The sequence below is a fragment of the Hibiscus syriacus genome, unplaced genomic scaffold (assembly GCF_006381635.1).
Source record: "Hibiscus syriacus cultivar Baekdansim isolate YM2019G1 unplaced genomic scaffold, ASM638163v2 tig00111774_pilon, whole genome shotgun sequence".
Lineage (NCBI taxonomy): Eukaryota > Viridiplantae > Streptophyta > Magnoliopsida > Malvales > Malvaceae > Hibiscus > Hibiscus syriacus.
Window position 1 is genome coordinate 4,512,671 of NW_024063175.1, and position 19,115 is coordinate 4,531,785.

Sequence of the window (19,115 nt, forward strand, 5' to 3'; positions counted from 1 at the left end):
ATTCGATATAATCTTAGTTTAATAGTATTTTGGTTTATGTAAAAATAAATATTTAAATTTAAAAATATAAAAAAATTAAATAATTAATCAAGTAGGGTCGAACTACTAAAAAATGATTAGTTTGTGTTCTCGAAATTTTGGTCTAATTACAATTTAGGTCATTGAAAGTTTAAATATTAGACAAATTAGAAATAGTCTTATGAATTGTGAGTTTTTCTTTTTTAATTTAAGGTGAATACAAGGTAGTATATGTGCAAAGACTTTTAATTGTTTGACAATGAACGCTTATACCCAACATACGTAGTGCTTGAACTCGAGACCTCAAAGATAATAACAATTCTTTAATCACTAAGGTCGCTTGGTTCATGCTGAATTTCGAGTTTAAATACCTAATAAGTCTTTATATTTTTCTTAAATAATCTAATATTTCGGTCGATGTCAATATTTAATTATGGCTCCATCCATGGACTTTAGTGATAATAGGGAATATTTTTTTTAGAACTTTTAAATTAGAGCAGTTATGTATGCATAGTGTATGCTTGTTGTCAATTAATTAAGAATATTTTAAATATATATTATCTTATAATCATTTCAAACTATAAGAAAAATATTGTTACGTATAACTGGTTACGGTTAGGGGCTGACTGCAAATTTCTTTCCTTCCCAAAAAAGAGACGAACGAAAGCAGATTCTCCATATTCCACTTTTACAGAATTATTTTTAATTTCGGTATAAAAGGTTAGAACTGGCAGCCAATTCTCAAATTTTTCAACAATTCTTTATTATCTTAGGAGAGAAAAAACGTGTTTTTATCTATATAAACATGTGATGAATGAAAAATATGTTCAAAGATTTTAACGCTCGTATTCCTAACATACGTAATGCTCAAACCAAAGACTTTAAAAAAATAATAGCAAGCGATTTGTACCCGTGATAATTTTTAGGTGAACTTGAATTAATATAAAATATCACCAAATTAAATAATATGATAGAACTTCCATGTATATAATTACACAATGTTATTAAATTACATGAATCATTACAACTTTGATGCAATATTTTGTGTAATTCCACAATATTTACCTTTACAACACGTAATTACCACAAATTTTCAATTACACAAAATGTTGTCAAAATTGCAACAATTTATGTAATTTGATTTTTTTGTGATTTGTATTAAGGTCCTAAGTTAAAAACTTCCGAGAGAGTGGAGGAAATTAATTAGAAAAATTCAGGCATCCAATCACACCCGAAAAGTCACAAGCAGCAGTGGTTAAATATATTGTCAAACACTAGCAAATATCTGAGCAACAAAATTCTATCCAAATACATCCAGCAAAAAAACACCATTAAACTGTCAATCTCCACCTCCAAAAGCACCAGTACAAAGCACACGACGATGATGATGACGACGATACTAATTCAATATCAATCCTACATATGCATAGAAGCATCACAACAATTCCACATGATTTCACCAATGACCTAGACAAGAACATCATTTCCTTTGTCCATCCACTTTGACTACAACCATCAACCATCCTAGTATCGATCGCGCCTGAAATACAGAAAACGGGTGTACAAATAATTCGTTATTATTTTTAGTCTCAACAAAAAAAAAAAACCCCTCAACACCTAAAAGAAGATGGATTAAAGATGACCAGAGTAATTATCAACACGTTAATATACATCATAACCTACACTAACCACAAAGCCCATCCCTTGTGAGTCTTTGACTATGCATTGCCTAAAAATAAAAATGGATATTAAGCTTTACCAGACCTATACAAAATCATGTACCTGTGCCTATCATAATCCCTGGAATGTTCCATAGACCGAGAACGTGACCTGCGACGACTTCTTGAATCATAACTACGTGGGCGCTCATAGTCTCTCTCACGGTCCCGATCATATCCACGATCTCGTTCATGATGCCTGTCCCGATCCCTGCTCCTATGATCATAATCCCTCCCTCGATCACGGCTCTCTCCTCGGTCATGATCTCGACTGGGTTCTCTTTCACGATCTCTACTCCGTTCCTTCGATCTTCCATCGGTAATTAGAAATATTAGAGAAATATGGAAGGAAATAAACCATCTTGCAGGCCCTTTTCCAAAATAAGAGGGACAAAATAGAATTAAAAGGCAAGCAGTATAGCTTACCTTCTGTCATCATACCGATCAAGTTTGCAGCTCTTGTTTCTCACTTCCTGACAAAAATAGTTACCAAGAAAGTGCAACTGAAACCATTTTTTGAATAACATGAAATGCCTCTCAAACTTTTATGTGCAAGGCACAAGGACTATATAGTAAAACTTCCAAAGAATGGAAAGCAGAACAGAAAATGCCTAAATTAGTACCATCTTACTCCAAATACCTCATATAATCAGTTTTGCAACAAAGCCCCATGCACACACCAACATCAGCCTTTTCTTAGTAGTGAAAAGGAACAGAACTACAGAAACTTGAGAGCCAGCACTAACTTGATTGTATGACAACAACGTGCAAATATGTGGCGCATGCAATTTAAATTATTTTTGCAGCTTATGTTCATTTTTAGTAGTCCAATATAGTAAGATAAGCAAAGAGCTATAAGTTCGATTTGTAGAAGACAAGTTTCTTCTCCAATCTTTTTCTTTTGTATATTAATTGTCCCGTTAAACGAGGAGAATTGTGTGCACATATCTTATACGTCAAAGTCCAATATGCACTAGGTAAACCTATGAAAAAATACTCTACTTTTCAGAGTTCAGTATCTAGATTATAACCACAAAGATCAGAAAATGGAAGGGTATTATTCACTCCGAGGTAAGAAAAACTCACAGATGGCTTACTAACTGAGAATCGGTATAGAAGAATGTGAAACATTATACCAGAGCACCTGAACCAACATATCCACATACCAACTTAATGAAGTCTCGACACAAGATATATAAAAGAATATATCTATCCTACTAAGCACAATTGCATCCATTTGATTTATTCCTTCAATTCATTACGCAAAAGCATTAAATTACATGAGAATTAAAGCTCAACAGTAAACACAGTTCAGAAGTCATTGCAAGTGAACTAGCAAATTGGACATCTTGGAAATCCCTACTCAGTTTTAAAAAATAAGAGCTAAGACAATAGACAGTAGATAAATTGTCTTACCTGAAGCTCTGCTAGTTTATCACGGATTTGCATGTAACCTAAATGAAGCTTGCCTCCAAAATGATCAGCTAAACGCCGGTCACTGAAAGGATAAAAGAGAAGTAAAATACCACACCAAGAAAATTGAAATATACAACAGACAAATATTGTAGCTTCCTTATAACTTATTAGCTAGCAATAGCATGATCTACAAGCACATAAAACAGGAAAAAAAAGACGCACATTATGTAGCTGCAAAAGTTATCCTCGTAAAACAGGGCCCAAAAGCCTGCTGGTATTGCGTTACAATAATTGTGTCAAAATATTAAACAATTGAAACCCCATATGCTGATTTTTTAAGCCCTCAAAACAGCCAAAACAACAAGATAATAGATAGGAGAGAATCAAGATTCACCTATCATAAACACTTAAAAATGCTCCGCAAATGTCACAAACACGAAGCTTCTGATCAGTCTGTACAAAAATTGCAATCCAAATGATTAATTAGTAAAGGCCAGATCAGATCAGCAAATGTAAACAACCAAAATCCATTGTACTTTGAAAATTGAAGCATCAAACTGAAAGGAATCATGTAAGGAAACTGTCGGTGAGCCTATAATATCCTAAAGTATTGGGACACTAAAGCATGCTACAGCTTCATATAATTTACCCAGTAGCTCATAAAATATAAATTAGCCAATGAAAGAAACAGTACACTGAATGATAATAACCTGCAATTTCTCCAGAAATGCACAGTACCAGGCTCAAAAACCATTCAAATGAGCATAAACTACCTATCTCATGTACTAGTATAATCTTCTTCCTATCCGAAAGTGAAGTCAAACATAGATCTACCATAAAAATGTTAAAAGTTCATGAAATCAAGAGCAGCAGCAAGCTCTCATAACTCATACCAAACTCCAAATTTTATTACTATTTTATCTGTAGAGATTCTAAGCTGCTTATAGCAAAGCATTAAACTAATTTCAGGAAGTCTGAGCTTGCACATGCCTCTTTAATTTACTAACTTGTGGCTTTGGTGCCTTTAATTGTTTGGTTAAGAAAATAAAACGGACTTACAATGCGGACATCAGCGGCTGTGTACTTTGAGGAGTCCAGAACAGGCTCCTGTCTAGCAGGCAGCTGAAGCAGAAAAAGAAAATTCATTAAAAATGCCAGAGAGAAACAAAAAAGGACTAAATTCAAGGAAGAAAGGACAAGACTTGGAAATCGGAAACCTTCTTAAGTGCTTCAGCCTCTTCCAGTGCTTTTTGTGCTTCATCCACCATTCCCATCTCACCTAAAAAAAAAGAGAGAACGGTTAGAAACTATGAAACCAACAAAATAAAATAAAGCAAAATAAAAAGTCATTATCAGCGTTTAAAAAGGCGCAACTAAGGCGCGCCTAGGCGCTAAGGAGAGGCGAGGGTGAAGCGCCTAATTGGGTCTAGGCAAGGCGATTTCAATGAAGCGCAGCAAGGCGCGCCTAAGGCACACCAGGCGCTGAAAGGCACCGCCTTTTCATTTTTTTTTGTCTTTTTTTTTTATGCTAAAACTATGTGCATATGCTATTATGAGGGAGATAATAACTGGTAATGTGTTGCTACATTTTAGTTGTCACCTCTCCTTTCTCTTAATATCCTCCAACTTGATTTGTATATATTTATATACATGCATACATACACACATCAATCCATTGTTTCCATCTGTGTGTGAATTCCAAACATCGAGGTCCTAATGCTCTCTTTTCTGCACATTTTTTTTATCTACAATTGATGCTATATGCTCATCTGCTTTGCTGTTTGTAGGTGGGTAAGCAAAGTAATTAGGAAAAAACACAATTCCTCTGCCACAGGTTTCACTTGGCATCCTAATAATGCGCGTGCTTCCCACTTCACTGCATTTTGTACATCTTTTTTCCAATTCTTGGTGTAGTTATATATGGTGACTTTTTTATTCAACTTTATTCTATGATGTGGAAAGTTATCTTATGATAGGATTCATCCATCTTCATGTATTAGGGGGTCTGGTTTGACTCCCATGGTATTACAATGAGAAGAAAGAATTAAGGGAGAAGAATTTACAAAAGCTAAAGATGTTTAGGTAGAAACCAGACGAGATTAGAAGTCTATTTTAATTTGTATTTTATGATCAGTTTTTATCTTCTTAGGAGATCAGTATTTTGTAGTTTAAAACACCCATCCTATTTTATCAGGTTGTGTTTACATTGCATGAACTTTTATATTTTGCTTGACTATACACCTGGAAAAAAAAAACATGTATATATTTTTTTAATAAGAAAAGGGCCTCGTTAAACATGTATATCTTTTATTTTCAAAAGTGTGCCTTACTTCAATAAGGCGAGCGCCTTGGCTATAAAACCCCCATCACCTTAGTGTGCCTTGCGCCCTTTTTTAACACCGGTCATTATATCAATAATTACTAAAAATAACATGGTTCTCCTAATCTCAATGAATACAACTCATCAATGATGTGGGTTGTGGTGGTGGTGGTTGGTGAAGGGCTGTTAGTTAAGTAACAACTTATAATACTCTGTTTTTCCTTGTAACTATAAAAAAGAGCTCAGAACAAAAGCAATAAAATTATTAATATCAGAAACAACTAGCTGGAGTGAGGATAACCATTGATAGCTAATTTTATGTATCAATTCACCAACATACAAGCATAACTTTTTAAGCTGATGTATCATTAAGCAGTATACTTACCAAGATCTTCTGCTTTCTTTAGCTTCTCATTTATCATCTCCTGGATATGAGGATCAGGTGCAGCTACAGGCAAAGGTGCCAATGGTGGTGGATTTGGAAGGGGTTGAGGTAGCGATGCTCTATCTTTATTGAATGCGTCCAAAAGCAATATTGACTATCACAATAAGAAAATGTCACATTTTTAAGGGTCAAAAGGTTATCATGAAATCAAGAAACTTTCACCATAAATCAAGAAAATGGCACCATGGCATTAATATTTTTATTTTAATTCTAAACCTCCAAAAACTATGACATACCTGCTTGTCTGCTCTTGTAGTTCTAAGCTCTTCTACTTCTTCCAGAGCTCGAACCTTAAGATCTGTCTTGCCTTCAAGATCTATATAATAAAAGCAAACATGAATTAAATTTCCAAACAGAATTACAAGCAACCATGTATGGGATTTTAAAATTTTATTACAATCATAATTACAGAAGTGTGGAAACTAGCAAAGAAAAGAACCATTAAGAATTTTAAGAAACAAATTCAATAATAGTTCACACTCCTTATATAGAAAAAACAATATAGAAAAAACAAACAAAAAATTCAATATATTTTACTTGAAAATTTCAAGCAAAAAGAATATGTACGTTAGAAACACTCAAGGTTCACAATAAATCTGCCATTTACATCAAGGAGTGGTATGATTTACCAAATATCTAGGCAATATAGTAATAATAAAAAAAAGGTTGAATCCTTCGCCAAATTCATCCATAAATATTTAATCCTAAGGCATCCGTCTAAATCATGCCTGTTTAGGTTTGCAATTTTTAACATCATCCCACCTACAGGTGACTGGATCCTTAAAGCTAAACATAGGGGAAGAATGAAGTACAACTACCAAAACAGTTCAGCCTCTTAACATGCAAACCTAAAATATATGGAACCCATCAAACCATTCAACTAAATCTCCTTACTAATCAACTGGACAGCAGCTGAGATGAATTCCTTAGAAGAAACACGACTTCTTAGAACAGGACAGGAAGTTGGCCCCCTAATGACTGCAAGGATATGAATGTGAAAGCGAAGAAAACATAATAAATCAAATGAAATAAATTCTTAAGTCCACAATAGTAATTTTTAAGTTAATTTAAGTCCTGAATGGTTCATCGATAAGTTCCTAATCATAAATATAGAAAAGTTACAACACTTGCTAAGTTTTCTTCGATCAGCAGAAAGTTAAATTGCTCAAACACATTACCATGTTGGTCAGCTTCTTTCAGTTTCTGCTTTATCTGCTTCGACAGCTCAAGCATTTCAGGTGTCTGCAACTTATAAAAGTGCAAAAGTCCATAAAAGAAAAACACGAATGAACCCAGATAAAACTAATGAAAGCGAAGTTACTTGGCCTTACCTGTGTAACCTCAGAAACAGATATTGCAATAGCAGCTTTTGCGTCCTCATCTTCCAGACGCCTTAAAGCTCTGCCAATTTTCCTATCACACTCGACAATGAGTCTATCAATGGCATCTTCCAATTCTCTGTCATAGTTATCAACACCTTTCTCATTTTCTTCTTCATATCTAGGAAGAGTTAAGTGACCAAACATATGCCACTATACCTTACTTCTAGATAGCAAAAAGATAGGCCATCAGCCAATGGTCCATAAGCATGTCACTCAGCCTCTTCTTTTCTTCTAACATATATTTAGAACATTTCAAATACTTCTTCAAAGGACAAGCTAGAGACAGCTAGAGGTACAAAATCATTAAAGTATATGGAAAAATTCATAGAAACAAAATATAACCACATCCAACCCTTACACCAATATCTTAGCAACTTAGTTGTCCCCTTGGTTTGAAAATTTAGAACTCTGTAGTACCTACCACATACCCTAAGTCTCGAGAGGACTACAATTCAACCATTAATAACAATGTTAAGTCACACTGCAATAAAAGAGTGCCAGTAATAAGACTTTAAAAGGATACTCTTTCCTCAGTTGTAAAGAGTGGACCTTTGGGCATGGTCCCATATCCATTTTCTGAATCAAGATGGGAAACAAAATGTAATCAGTAATGTAAAAATCATCAGAACTTCAGACAGGAGAAAGAAAAAGGATCAGAAACCCTAATCCGGTGTATTACTAAAACTTAACACTCAACAGTCAAACACAAAAACCTTGATAATGCTGGTCCATTATTAACCTACCACGTAACTAAACAAGTACAGCATCTTAAATGGATGATTTAACCAAACCCCCCCCCCCAAAAAAAAAAAAAAACATAAGTATTTGTATTAATTGATTCCACGATTAAAAGAACCACATTATAAAAGGAAAAATAAATTGGAAATACATTAATATGCTTATCTTGATTTATTTGCTTTCCATGTTACCAACCAATGAAAAAATCAAAATAGTATCATCATACTTCTTTCTTCTTCCAAGGACATCTCAAGTAAACAAACTTAGCAACACACAATTTTAATGAAGTTTCCTGTTCTTTTTCTACTAATAAAAATAATGCACGTCACCCCTGGTTCTCATTTTCTTTAGATTTCTTATATTACTCAATCAATCCCCTAGCTACCAGTAACAATTTTCCTGTTGGTAGTTACTTTGGGAATTTATTTTTTTCCGCTACCTCAAAAGTTATTAAAACTTGAAAAAATATATATATTAATATTTAGAAATTTCAAATAACAGAAAACAAAATCATTCAATATAAAGGTAAAATCGTGCATTTATCCTTTCTAAGAAAAAGAAGCTAGAATTTTAATTTTTCAGAAACATTATTGCTTCAGTGAACGAATACATTTTCCTTTCATAAGAAAAACTCAGTAAAATTGACCTTATGGAACCTAAATCATAACCGTATGGAAAAATTGTAGAGCCAAACTCCCCTTCTTTCCTTGCAACACATTTTCACAGAAATCAAAGGACTTCCAAAACTCCTGTTTTCTTTTAGAGTTCAAATTCTTCGTCTACCTTAGTCTACCTCTCCACAAATGAAATGAATATCTCGCTAAACAATAATTTTAATTAAAAATATATATAATGAAAGCAGAGGTTAGTGCTTAACAGGACAGAGAAACTCAAAAGAAATCAGTTAATCGATGACTAAATTCTCATCAAAGTACCGTTAACTGGAAGAGCTCGTGAGGGCAAAGACCGGACAAAAAGAGACGGCAAACATCGCGATCGTAGTACTTGCGATTCACTTCCCGTACGTCGCCATTCCGATTGGCACCCATCAGCACATCGAGTTGTTTCCTCATAGCATCCATTTTGGTGGTGATTTCTTCGCCTTTTCTCTTGAATTGTGAATGGGGAAAATTCAACCTACAACACTCTCTCTTTCTCTCTTTCTCTCTTAAGGGAAGAGGTAAAGCTAAGGGAGATATTTTCTAGGGTTTGGTTTTCTCTCGAGTTCAAGAGTTTCGGCCTTTCGGGGGGCTTTGACGAGAACTTCGAATTTGTAGATTAAACTAATGATTTAGTCATTAAATTATGGTTTACAAATTGTTTTTGAAAAATCAATGTTATTTTTGAAAAAAAAATTACTCCCTATGCTAAGAAAAAAATTAATTTGATCATTTAATTAATAGAATCGAATATTGATTATTATGATATTGATGTATTAGTTCAAAATGTTTATGTGACGGTTCACGTAATTAACATGGGTTAGTAGATTATGATGTGGTTGATGAGCTAAATTAGTTTTTTAACTGAACTCAATGGTTAAATTGATTCTTTTAAAAGTTTGAGGGTTTATTTAATATTTTTCTAAAAATAAAAATATTTCAAATCTAAAATATTTAAAATATATATATATATAGATTTATTAAAATAAAAATTAATTATTAAATAAATTAAAAATATATCATATATTATAAATTATTAAAAAAAAAGTTTAATCATTCAAAAAAATAAAAGTTTAAAAATATTTAAAATATATATTATACATAATATATACATCTAACATATAAATATAAAGATAAACTATTTTTTAAATAATGACAACTAAATTTTATTAATAAAAAATAATGGAAACAATTAGAATTACAACTAATCATATTTATATAATTTTTTTATAAAAGCCACTAATCTTATTAAAAAATATATACAAATTACAATGAAAGTTAACAACTACAACTGTAAACTAAATATATAATAAGAATATTTTCTTAAACACAAAAAAACTAGTAACCTAAGATCACGCAAGGACCATGCAAGGAAAATGTTAAAAAAACCTAACAAAATAAACTCGAACAATAGATAAATACAAATAGACATGTTTGAATCGGCAAACGAACCATAAAATGAAATAAAGCTATTGAAAGACCACCGACATACTGCAAATCAGAATCGAGTGATGTGAAAATACTATCCACGAACATAAATCGCATATCCAAATTCAATCCGATGGTCCAAAGCAGGGAAGATCATCATAATAACAAATAAGTGTCATCTTGATCAGTCGTGGCGATGTCAAATCCAAACCTGAAAAAATAAACGAAAATAACAGTCAAACAACCGAAAACGTGTCATAGAGACGGAGAAAAATGTAACATAAAGACAAAAGAATATGTGTCAAAAAGACATAATTATTAAGAAAAAAAAACAAAGATATGCTATAATAAAGCAAAGGAAAATTAATGAATACAAGCAGTAGGCAATCAATACAAAGATTGGTGTCGTCGCCGATCACAAAGATAAAGAAGAAAAAAACTAATGATAGTTATAAAAAAAAGAGAAAAAGAGAACAAACCCTAATCATATTTATATAGTTGAATTAATAAAGTGAGTATATTTTTAATTTCATATACATATCAATAACCACTACAAATATCATACACTTTCATATCATCATCGATACTTATACAATATTCTTATCAAGTTCATATACACACAAGTCTTCATATTTCACTTTACATTCAAGTTTCAAATCTTTTGGTTACCAAGCTTTTACATTAACATGATCGCCATTAAAATTTTAGGATAAATTATGTATATAGTTAGTCAATTATTCATACGGTTTCGTTTTGATCACTTAACTATTTTTTTCTCAAAATCATATATAATGTCACGTTTTGGTTTCATTTTGGTCACATACCATTAAAAAATTAGCGGTGATGCCGACATGTCACTATAAGGTAATACATCACCATTGAAAAAATAAAAAATATCACATCAGTAGTTCTACTAAATTTTTAACGGCATGTGACCAAAATATAATGTTCTGCATGATTTTGAAAAAAATAAATACTTTGGTGATCAACATAGAACCACTTAAATATATAGATGACTAAATACGTAATTTATCCTAAATTTTATTTAATTGTGCTCCCATGTAACACAAAAACAAAACAAGGGAAAAATTTAAAATAAAAGCTATTAATAGTAGATTAAAGGTTGTGCTGCTGATGATCTTGTATTGTTGCGGTTGCCTCGTCATCGCAACTTAAAAGTGATATAGAGAATTCTTATAGATTTTTGCAATCACTCTGATTATAAGATGAGTTTCTCCTAGGAATGACAATTTAATTCGAAATCAACAAATTTTAATCTAATTCGATTTGATAAAGTCGGATTTTTTTTTAAAAATCAGGTTCAGATAGAGTCAAGTTTAGGTGGAGGGTGAAAAAATTTCGATCTGACCTGACTCGGGAGTAATATGTAATTTATTCAAATAAATTTATGAAGAATTGCTATAACCCCCTCTCTCTATTATTTTTATTAAGTCTAATTTTATGTCTGTAATACTCCAAACATCGGGTCAGTGACTAAAGTGTAAGGATTTAAAATTTAGCAGTTTAATTTTGATAAATTGAAATGTTCAAGGATTGATTTGAAAAATTTTGTTTAGGACATATTATTAAAGATTGAAGGACGGAAGGGCAAAATTGTCTTTTGGTATGAAATGAATTTAAAATTCATTTTAATGTTATTTAGGCATGTGAGGAAAAGAAAGGATAGGAAAAAAAAAGCCTAGAATCTCTTTATCTTCTCTTCCACCGTGAACTTCCATTGCCAAGGTGAGTCATTTTTTAAGTTGGTTGTTTCTTGAATTTTTGGTTTGGTTTTGATTCTTTGGGCAGTATAAAAGCTTAAGAAAGCTTAAAGATGATTAGAAACTATGTGATTGATGAGTTAATGGTGAATTTGGTAAAATGAGTTTTTAAGGAGTTGACGAAAATTGAGTAGTTTTTGGATGTTAAAGGTATAATTGACTTGTCAAAGATTTGAATAAGGTATTTGAAGTATTAGAAAGGATTGGAAACATGTTTGAAGAATGGGTGTGATTTTTAGTTTTAATCGTTTTAGTGAAAATTTTGGATGTTAAAGGGGATTTAATGGATATAAGTTGCATGTGATAAGTGTTAGTAAGTTTAAGGGTTTTATTGGAGTTAAAAGTACGAGATTTAGGTGAAATTTGGTAAAATTTGAAGTGAAATAGATGAATTTTAATCGTTTTAGTGAAAATTTTGGATGTTAAAGGGGATTAATGGATATAAGTTGCATGTGATAAGTGTTAGTAAGTTTAAGGGTTTTATTGGAGTTAAAAGTACGAGATTTAGGTGAAATTTGGTAAAATTTGAAGTGAAATAGATGAATTTTGGGCAAGGGTATCGGTACTGGAAGAATAGTACCGATACTATAAGGTTAAATGGAAGGAAATTATATGAATCGAATGAACAGTATCAATACTGCATGAATGGTATCGATACTGGGGTCGATACCAATAGTATGGTACCGATATTGTAATTAAAAAGGAAATTTCAAAATGCAATTTGGGTATTGATACTGAAGTAGGTATCGGTACCATAGAAGGGAAGTATCAGTACTAGGTGTAGAGTACCGATACTGTTCAGCCTGAAAATGTGAATTAGGTGTTTTCTTTAGTTTATGTAAATGCTGATTGGTTAATAATTATTTGAGCTCTAGTATTCATTTTAGTTATGTTAACGTGTAGATTTCGATCGAAAGCAAATACCGAACGACTCGAAGTAGTAAAGAGATTGAGCGAAAGTGAAAAGGGATTTTTCTTAAGTCTTAAGTGAGGCAAATGTGAGTGCAATTTGCTTATTTTATATTCGATATGAGGACAGCTTGTGATGAGCCAACCTCGAAGGTTTTCGATCGAAAACAATTTTCATTATTTTCTGAAATGTATTTATAATGTTTTGATTTCATTGCTATGTATATATGTGTTCTATGTGAATGAATAATTATTGGAATAATGCTATGTGAATACTTATATGGTTAAAACCCAAAGTATGTGCTATGCTAATTAGAGGTATAATTGACATGCCAAGAGTCAAGGGTTCTATGCGGTCATTCGGGACAATTCTATGTGGTCATTCGGGACAATTCTACACGGTCTTTCGAGACAAATCTATGTGGCACTTCGGAGCATATTCTACGTGGCACTTCGGTGCAAATTCTACGCAGCAATTTCAACTGCAATTGTAACACCCCAACCCGTATTCGACCCGGATACGAGTCTGAGATGTCACATTGACTTTTTGAAACAATATTCTTACAAAATAACAAAATGTTTGGACTTATATTAAGAAAATACAATAATATACCGTTGAATTATGTTCGTTATAACAAATTTAAGGAAAGAAGTGATACCCTGCTATAGTGTACCGATACCCTGCTACAGTAATTTCAGTAAAACATGTATAAACTCATAAAATTTAAACTTTCATCACTATAAATTATCATTTACATATATATGTTTAAAACATTACAAAACTCGATCATAGCATATCATATTCAAACCTTTTATATTACATGCCAACTAAATTCTATATCACAAAATACATGTAATTCAACTACATTTCTGATCTGATCTTCGGTAAGGAGAACTGACCTGTCTTGTTCCTCTTTACTTCTCTTTTTCACTTTCCAAACCTATGTGTAAAACAATCACACACTAAGTCGATGACTTAGTGAGGCATGAAAACATGTAATAAAACCATAGAATATTTCATATAACAAAATTCATACATGTGTATATATATACCATCATTATCATGATTTCTACCATTATCATTAACCCATTTATCATATGATCTTGTACTTATCACTTCAGTATATCATGTAGCACATATATCATTTCAAAAAGAAACACACATAACATCATATAATAATAATACAAACACTTTTGATATCTTTTATAGGCCCATGTACATTACTGAGAACTTAAGGTATTCAAGTACATTGAGGTTGTGCACTTATGCTGTCACACAGCTCGTATATATAACATGTATCACATGTACATGTAATCACATAAATCGTATCATATAACTTATATATTTCATATATGGGTTCATGTAAACATGTATCATATCTTATTCACATATGTTCATATATACATCACATAACACACAGAATAACATATAAACTTGTACATGTATTCATGTATATACTTTCATTTAATTCGTATATTAAAGCCCTATAACTTATCTCACAGTTTTACATAGCTTGTCACATTGGCATGTATTTTCATATATTAGATTCACATATCTTATATTACATGTTCCTATAGTCACTTATACATGTATTCTTATAATTTCTTATCATATCATATGGTTTATATCTTCATAACGCAGCATGTATTCACATCAATTATATAAACACATATACTCACATAACTTGTGTCATTTCTTATGAAATCACTTATAACATATAACATATATATAGTTCATATCATTTCTCATATTTTCACATATGTCCATGTCATTTAACCTACTATTTATATCTATACCACCTAGTTTATATCACTTTCTCTTGTTATCACATAAGTCCTTGCTATTTTACATAGTTCGTGATCCTATAATCACTTATGTCAATACCACATATAATAACATATGACACATATACCCATTTTCATATATTCATGCACACATAAGAATTCCATCAATCACAAATCAAATAATATTTTAGGAGTCACTTCTTACCATAGTAACTCCGTCACTGGCTCATCACAAGCCAATGTTTGTTCGATAGCATAAGTACAATTAAATTGCACTCACCTTAGCCTTACTTTGATTCGATCCTAATTCTTTGATTGTTCCGAAACTTGTTTAGGCTCAATATCTACATAAACATAATTTCCAAGACGATTATCAGAAGCCTAAACCTTATAACTTGATGTTAATAACTTAAGGTAGTTTAATGAACCAAAATTTCATTTTTCCTTTAGGGGGTATCGATACCCTCCCTAAGGTATCGGTGCCCTTATTACATTCTGGAATTTTTTGTTCAAGAGGGTATCGGTACCTATTGAATGGGTACCGATACTCTTTGCCCAGAAATCACATTTTAAGCACTAAATTCACTCTTTTCAGCTTCAACACTTCATGTTTCATCCCCTTTCATATTCTTAACTTACATATATATGCTTAAGCTCATTTTTATCCATTTATCTCATCTTAAACCTCAAAATCCTCTCCTCTTTATGAACTTCAAGAATCATACCCAATTTTTAACATGTTTTAATTCAAATTCTAACATTTCATATCTCTTAATTAGACTAATGACAAGTCAAATTTAACTTCAAATTCAACTTATCAACTCTTTTCCAGAAATTCATTTACAAAACTCCTTCACTTTAATCTCTCATAACTTCTTCATCCTTTGATTTTAAGATAACTTAAGCTTTCCTTAAGTTTAGTTATCATCTAATAATCAAAACCCAACTTAAATTTTAGCTAATAATCAACAACAAATTAATCTTACCTTTGCCTTGCTTCCACGAGGAGGATGAATAAGAAGGGAGAAGAGTTTTCCAGATAATTCCCCCACATGCTTATCTCTTTATAAAGAGATAATTATCTTTCCTTATCAAATGACCATTTTGCCCTTTAATTCCTTTAATAATTACTAACAACTTTTAAGAAATATTTTCAAATAAATCATTAAACTATTCAACTATTCTACTTTTATCACCAAATTCTAAAACTTTACAATTTGGTCACTAACCCGGTATTGAGGATGTTACAACAATTATAGTGCACAACCTTAAATTACTCACATACCTTTAGTTTTCAGTGATATGCATTGGGCTAATTAAAAAAAATTGATATGGATTGAAAGTGCATAACAATATATGTTATTTATATGAAATGTATTTTGTTTTCTGTATTCAATGTTTTCTCCGAAATGTTTAATCAAGTGTTTTATTTTATTTTATTATGCTCATTTATGCCTCACTAAGTCAAAGACTTAGGGTGTGAGTGTTTTCACACGTAGGTTCAAAAAAGACAGAAGAGTAAAGCTAGGTCGGGACAACATATTTTTGGTGAAGATCATATTAGATCGATTTGAACAGTAGGTGGTATTGTTATTTTGAAGTGTTGTCGGCATGTACTACAAAGGTTTAAATCACAAATGCTCTGATCTATTTTGTAACTATATTATTTAAAGTTTATGTAAATATATTAAGTATTTATTTTCATCATGAAATATTAATTTTTGATATTAACTTTTGTATGAGGACTACACCACTAAAATAAAAGTAGAAATTCAAATTTTAAACGGATTTTCAAAGAGTAAAAGCGTTGAAAAGTCAATATGACACATCATATTAGTATACGGGTCGGGAACGGGTTGGGGGTGTTACAAAGTCGGTTCGAATCGAATCAGATTTATACTCTGAAAATTTAGGTCGAGACGGGGTATGATGGAGGATATATATATTTTGTGGGTCGGGTGAAAAATATATATATTTTTTGGGTTATGTCGGATTCGGATGGAAAATATATATTTTCAGGTCGGGTCGAGTTGACCAAAAACCCGACCAAACTCAACCCATTTCCATCCCTAGTCGCTCTAGAACAAATATCTGTTTTCAAATAATATGGTGAAACATGTTAAAAAGGAGATAAGTGGAGGTTCTAGTTTATACTAGTCGAAGATCTTGAAAAATATTTGGGTGTGCCTTTGTTACATAAAAGGGTCACTTATGGAACCTATAATTGTTTGGTACATAAAATTACGGAACCTATAATTGTTTGGTACATAAAATTAGGGATAGACTATTGGGTTGGAAGGCCAAATCCCTCTCTTTGGTTGGTCGCATTGTGTTGAATGTGTTATTCGCACTTCTGACCTATGCGATGCAAACATATTTTCTCCCTAAAGATATTTACAATGATATGGAATGATTGATCAGAACTGTCATGTGGGAACATACCGAAGAATGACATGGTATAAATCTTGTTAAATGGGAGGATGTGTGTCGTCCCCTAGATAATGGTTGGTTAGAGTGTTCGATAAATGCAAACATATGATGCATCATTCTTAATGAAAATGGTATTTCGCCTACTATCGGGAAGAGAATAATTATGGGCACGAGTCCTATTGAACGATGAAGTTTGTGGCCGGAATCTATTGAACGATGAAATTAAGGAGCTTATACCGGAATCTATTGAAAGATGGGGTTGCTCTCGATTGTGGCCGGGGGCTTACCACGGTTTGAGAGGAAGTTTGTCGAGGTTTGGTTTGGAGGGTGAGAGACGACCAAAATGTGAATTTCTAGACAAATGATTGGTTGAGCTTAAAATCCACCAAATCTTAATAAAACAATCATCAATTTTTGTAATTATCCTTAAAAATTTGGGTAAACTGCGTATTTAGTATCTAAACTATAAGTTTTGATCTGTTTTAATACCTAAACTTTTAATTTTTTTTTGAAATCATACATAAAATTTAATTTTTTTTATTTCATTTTTAGTACCAAAACTTAAGTGTTGAAAAATTGAAAGTTTAGGTACTAAAACACATTTAGTACCTAAACCATACTTAAGTTTTGAAATAAAATGAAAGTTTAGGCACTAAACCGGACCAAAACTGATAGTTTAGGTACTAAACGCGTTAAGTTTTTAACGACGTGTACTAAAATGAAACAAGAACTAAACGTTAGGCATGGTTTTGAAAAAATTGAGAGTTTATGTATTAAAACGAACCAAAACTAATAGTTTATGTATTAAAAGCGTAATTTACCCTAAAAAATTTTAGAGACATTTTTAAAGGGTACTTATTTGGGGATGATTTAAGTCATTTTCAATCGAATAGAGATCGTTTTCAAGTTAAATTATGTAATGAGTTATAAAATACTTTAATTAAATCTTAAAAATAATAGATTTTTATTAATTCTATTGGTTTAAGTATCAATTTGGATAAAGTTCAACTAAAATTTAATGTAAGGCATATCAATAGATTAAATTATATATATTAGGTGAACAATATGAAATTATTGTGTTTCAAAAAAAATCACACATTCTTAAATTATAATGACCGTAGACACTCGTTTTTTTTCGGATCTTTTTTAATTTGTTTTATTATTATTATTAATTATTATTATTTATTATTATTATTATTATATTAACATATATTTACATTATTTTTGCAGGCCTGAAGTTCAAGCCCAAATACAATCCCCAAGCCCATTATAAATAGTACAACCCGGTTCAGACCCATTATAATACCCAGGAACCCAGATACAACAATCTGCCCCACCAGCCGACCCGAACCAGCCGAAAGAGAAGATCTGACCCAAACTTGATCCTACTTGGCCTAATTAGGGTTTCTAAAACCCTAACTTTAGGTAGTTATTGTCACCGTCTGTCATTGGTGCTGCTGCCACCGACTGTTCTCATCTGCACCAACAGTTACCCCATCAATAAGAAGCAAACAAATCAAGGAATCCCCATAAAAAATAAAATAATGTCTAAAACAAATCCCTAAGAAAATCTATCACCATTATATCACATGCAAGAAAAGATATCGTGGCAGAGGGGGAGATTCGGGGTGTACAAAAGAAAAAAAGATCGAACACAGAAAAACAAAAAAATCGAATAGAAAAGGGAGGGAATAGAGAGTCAACGGGGGAAAACAAGAAAAAAGGAGAGGGTTCTTAACTTGGTTCGAGGCCTTGGAAGCCCGAAGGTCACCATGTTTTCTATCTCTTTCGAAAGGTAAATAGTAGATCTAGTGTAACACCCCCAACCCGTATCCGACCAGGATACGAGTCCGAAGTGTCACATTGACTTTTCAAAAATTTATTCGTATAAAATAGTGAGTAATTTAAAAACTTTTATAACATTTAAATTATTCAAAACATTTACAAAATTATTCAGAGCTTATACAATATATTCTTTTGATTACATGCCAACTAGAACTTTATATACAAAAATACATATTATCCACCTCTCTTCTGATCTGACATTCGGTAAGGAGAACTGACCTGTCTGGTTCCTCTTTACTTT

The 19,115-nt window shown here is 31.9% G+C and overlaps 1 protein-coding gene across 2 annotated transcripts; it reads right to left on the reverse strand.

Annotated features, from left to right (window-relative positions):
- Positions 1-1,304: 1,304 nt before the first annotated feature.
- Positions 1,305-9,294, reverse strand: LOC120170241 (putative RNA-binding protein Luc7-like 2). Of its 2 annotated transcripts, XM_039178218.1 has the most exons (13): positions 8,973-9,294; positions 7,823-7,875; positions 7,249-7,417; positions 7,096-7,159; positions 6,154-6,233; positions 5,858-6,011; positions 4,370-4,431; positions 4,212-4,274; positions 3,547-3,605; positions 3,153-3,234; positions 2,163-2,209; positions 1,801-2,046; positions 1,305-1,558 (listed from the first exon to the last, which is right to left on the reverse strand). In XM_039178218.1, exons 1-13 carry the CDS (start codon positions 9,117-9,119, stop codon positions 1,543-1,545), a joined length of 1,242 nt encoding a protein of 413 aa, XP_039034149.1. In that variant the 5' UTR covers positions 9,120-9,294; the 3' UTR covers positions 1,305-1,542. The 2 variants fall into 2 exon arrangements, with proteins under 2 accessions (XP_039034149.1, XP_039034150.1); XM_039178219.1 differs by lacking the exons at positions 1,305-1,558; positions 1,801-2,046; positions 2,163-2,209 and adding an exon at positions 2,680-2,880.
- Positions 9,295-19,115: the final 9,821 nt, after the last annotated feature.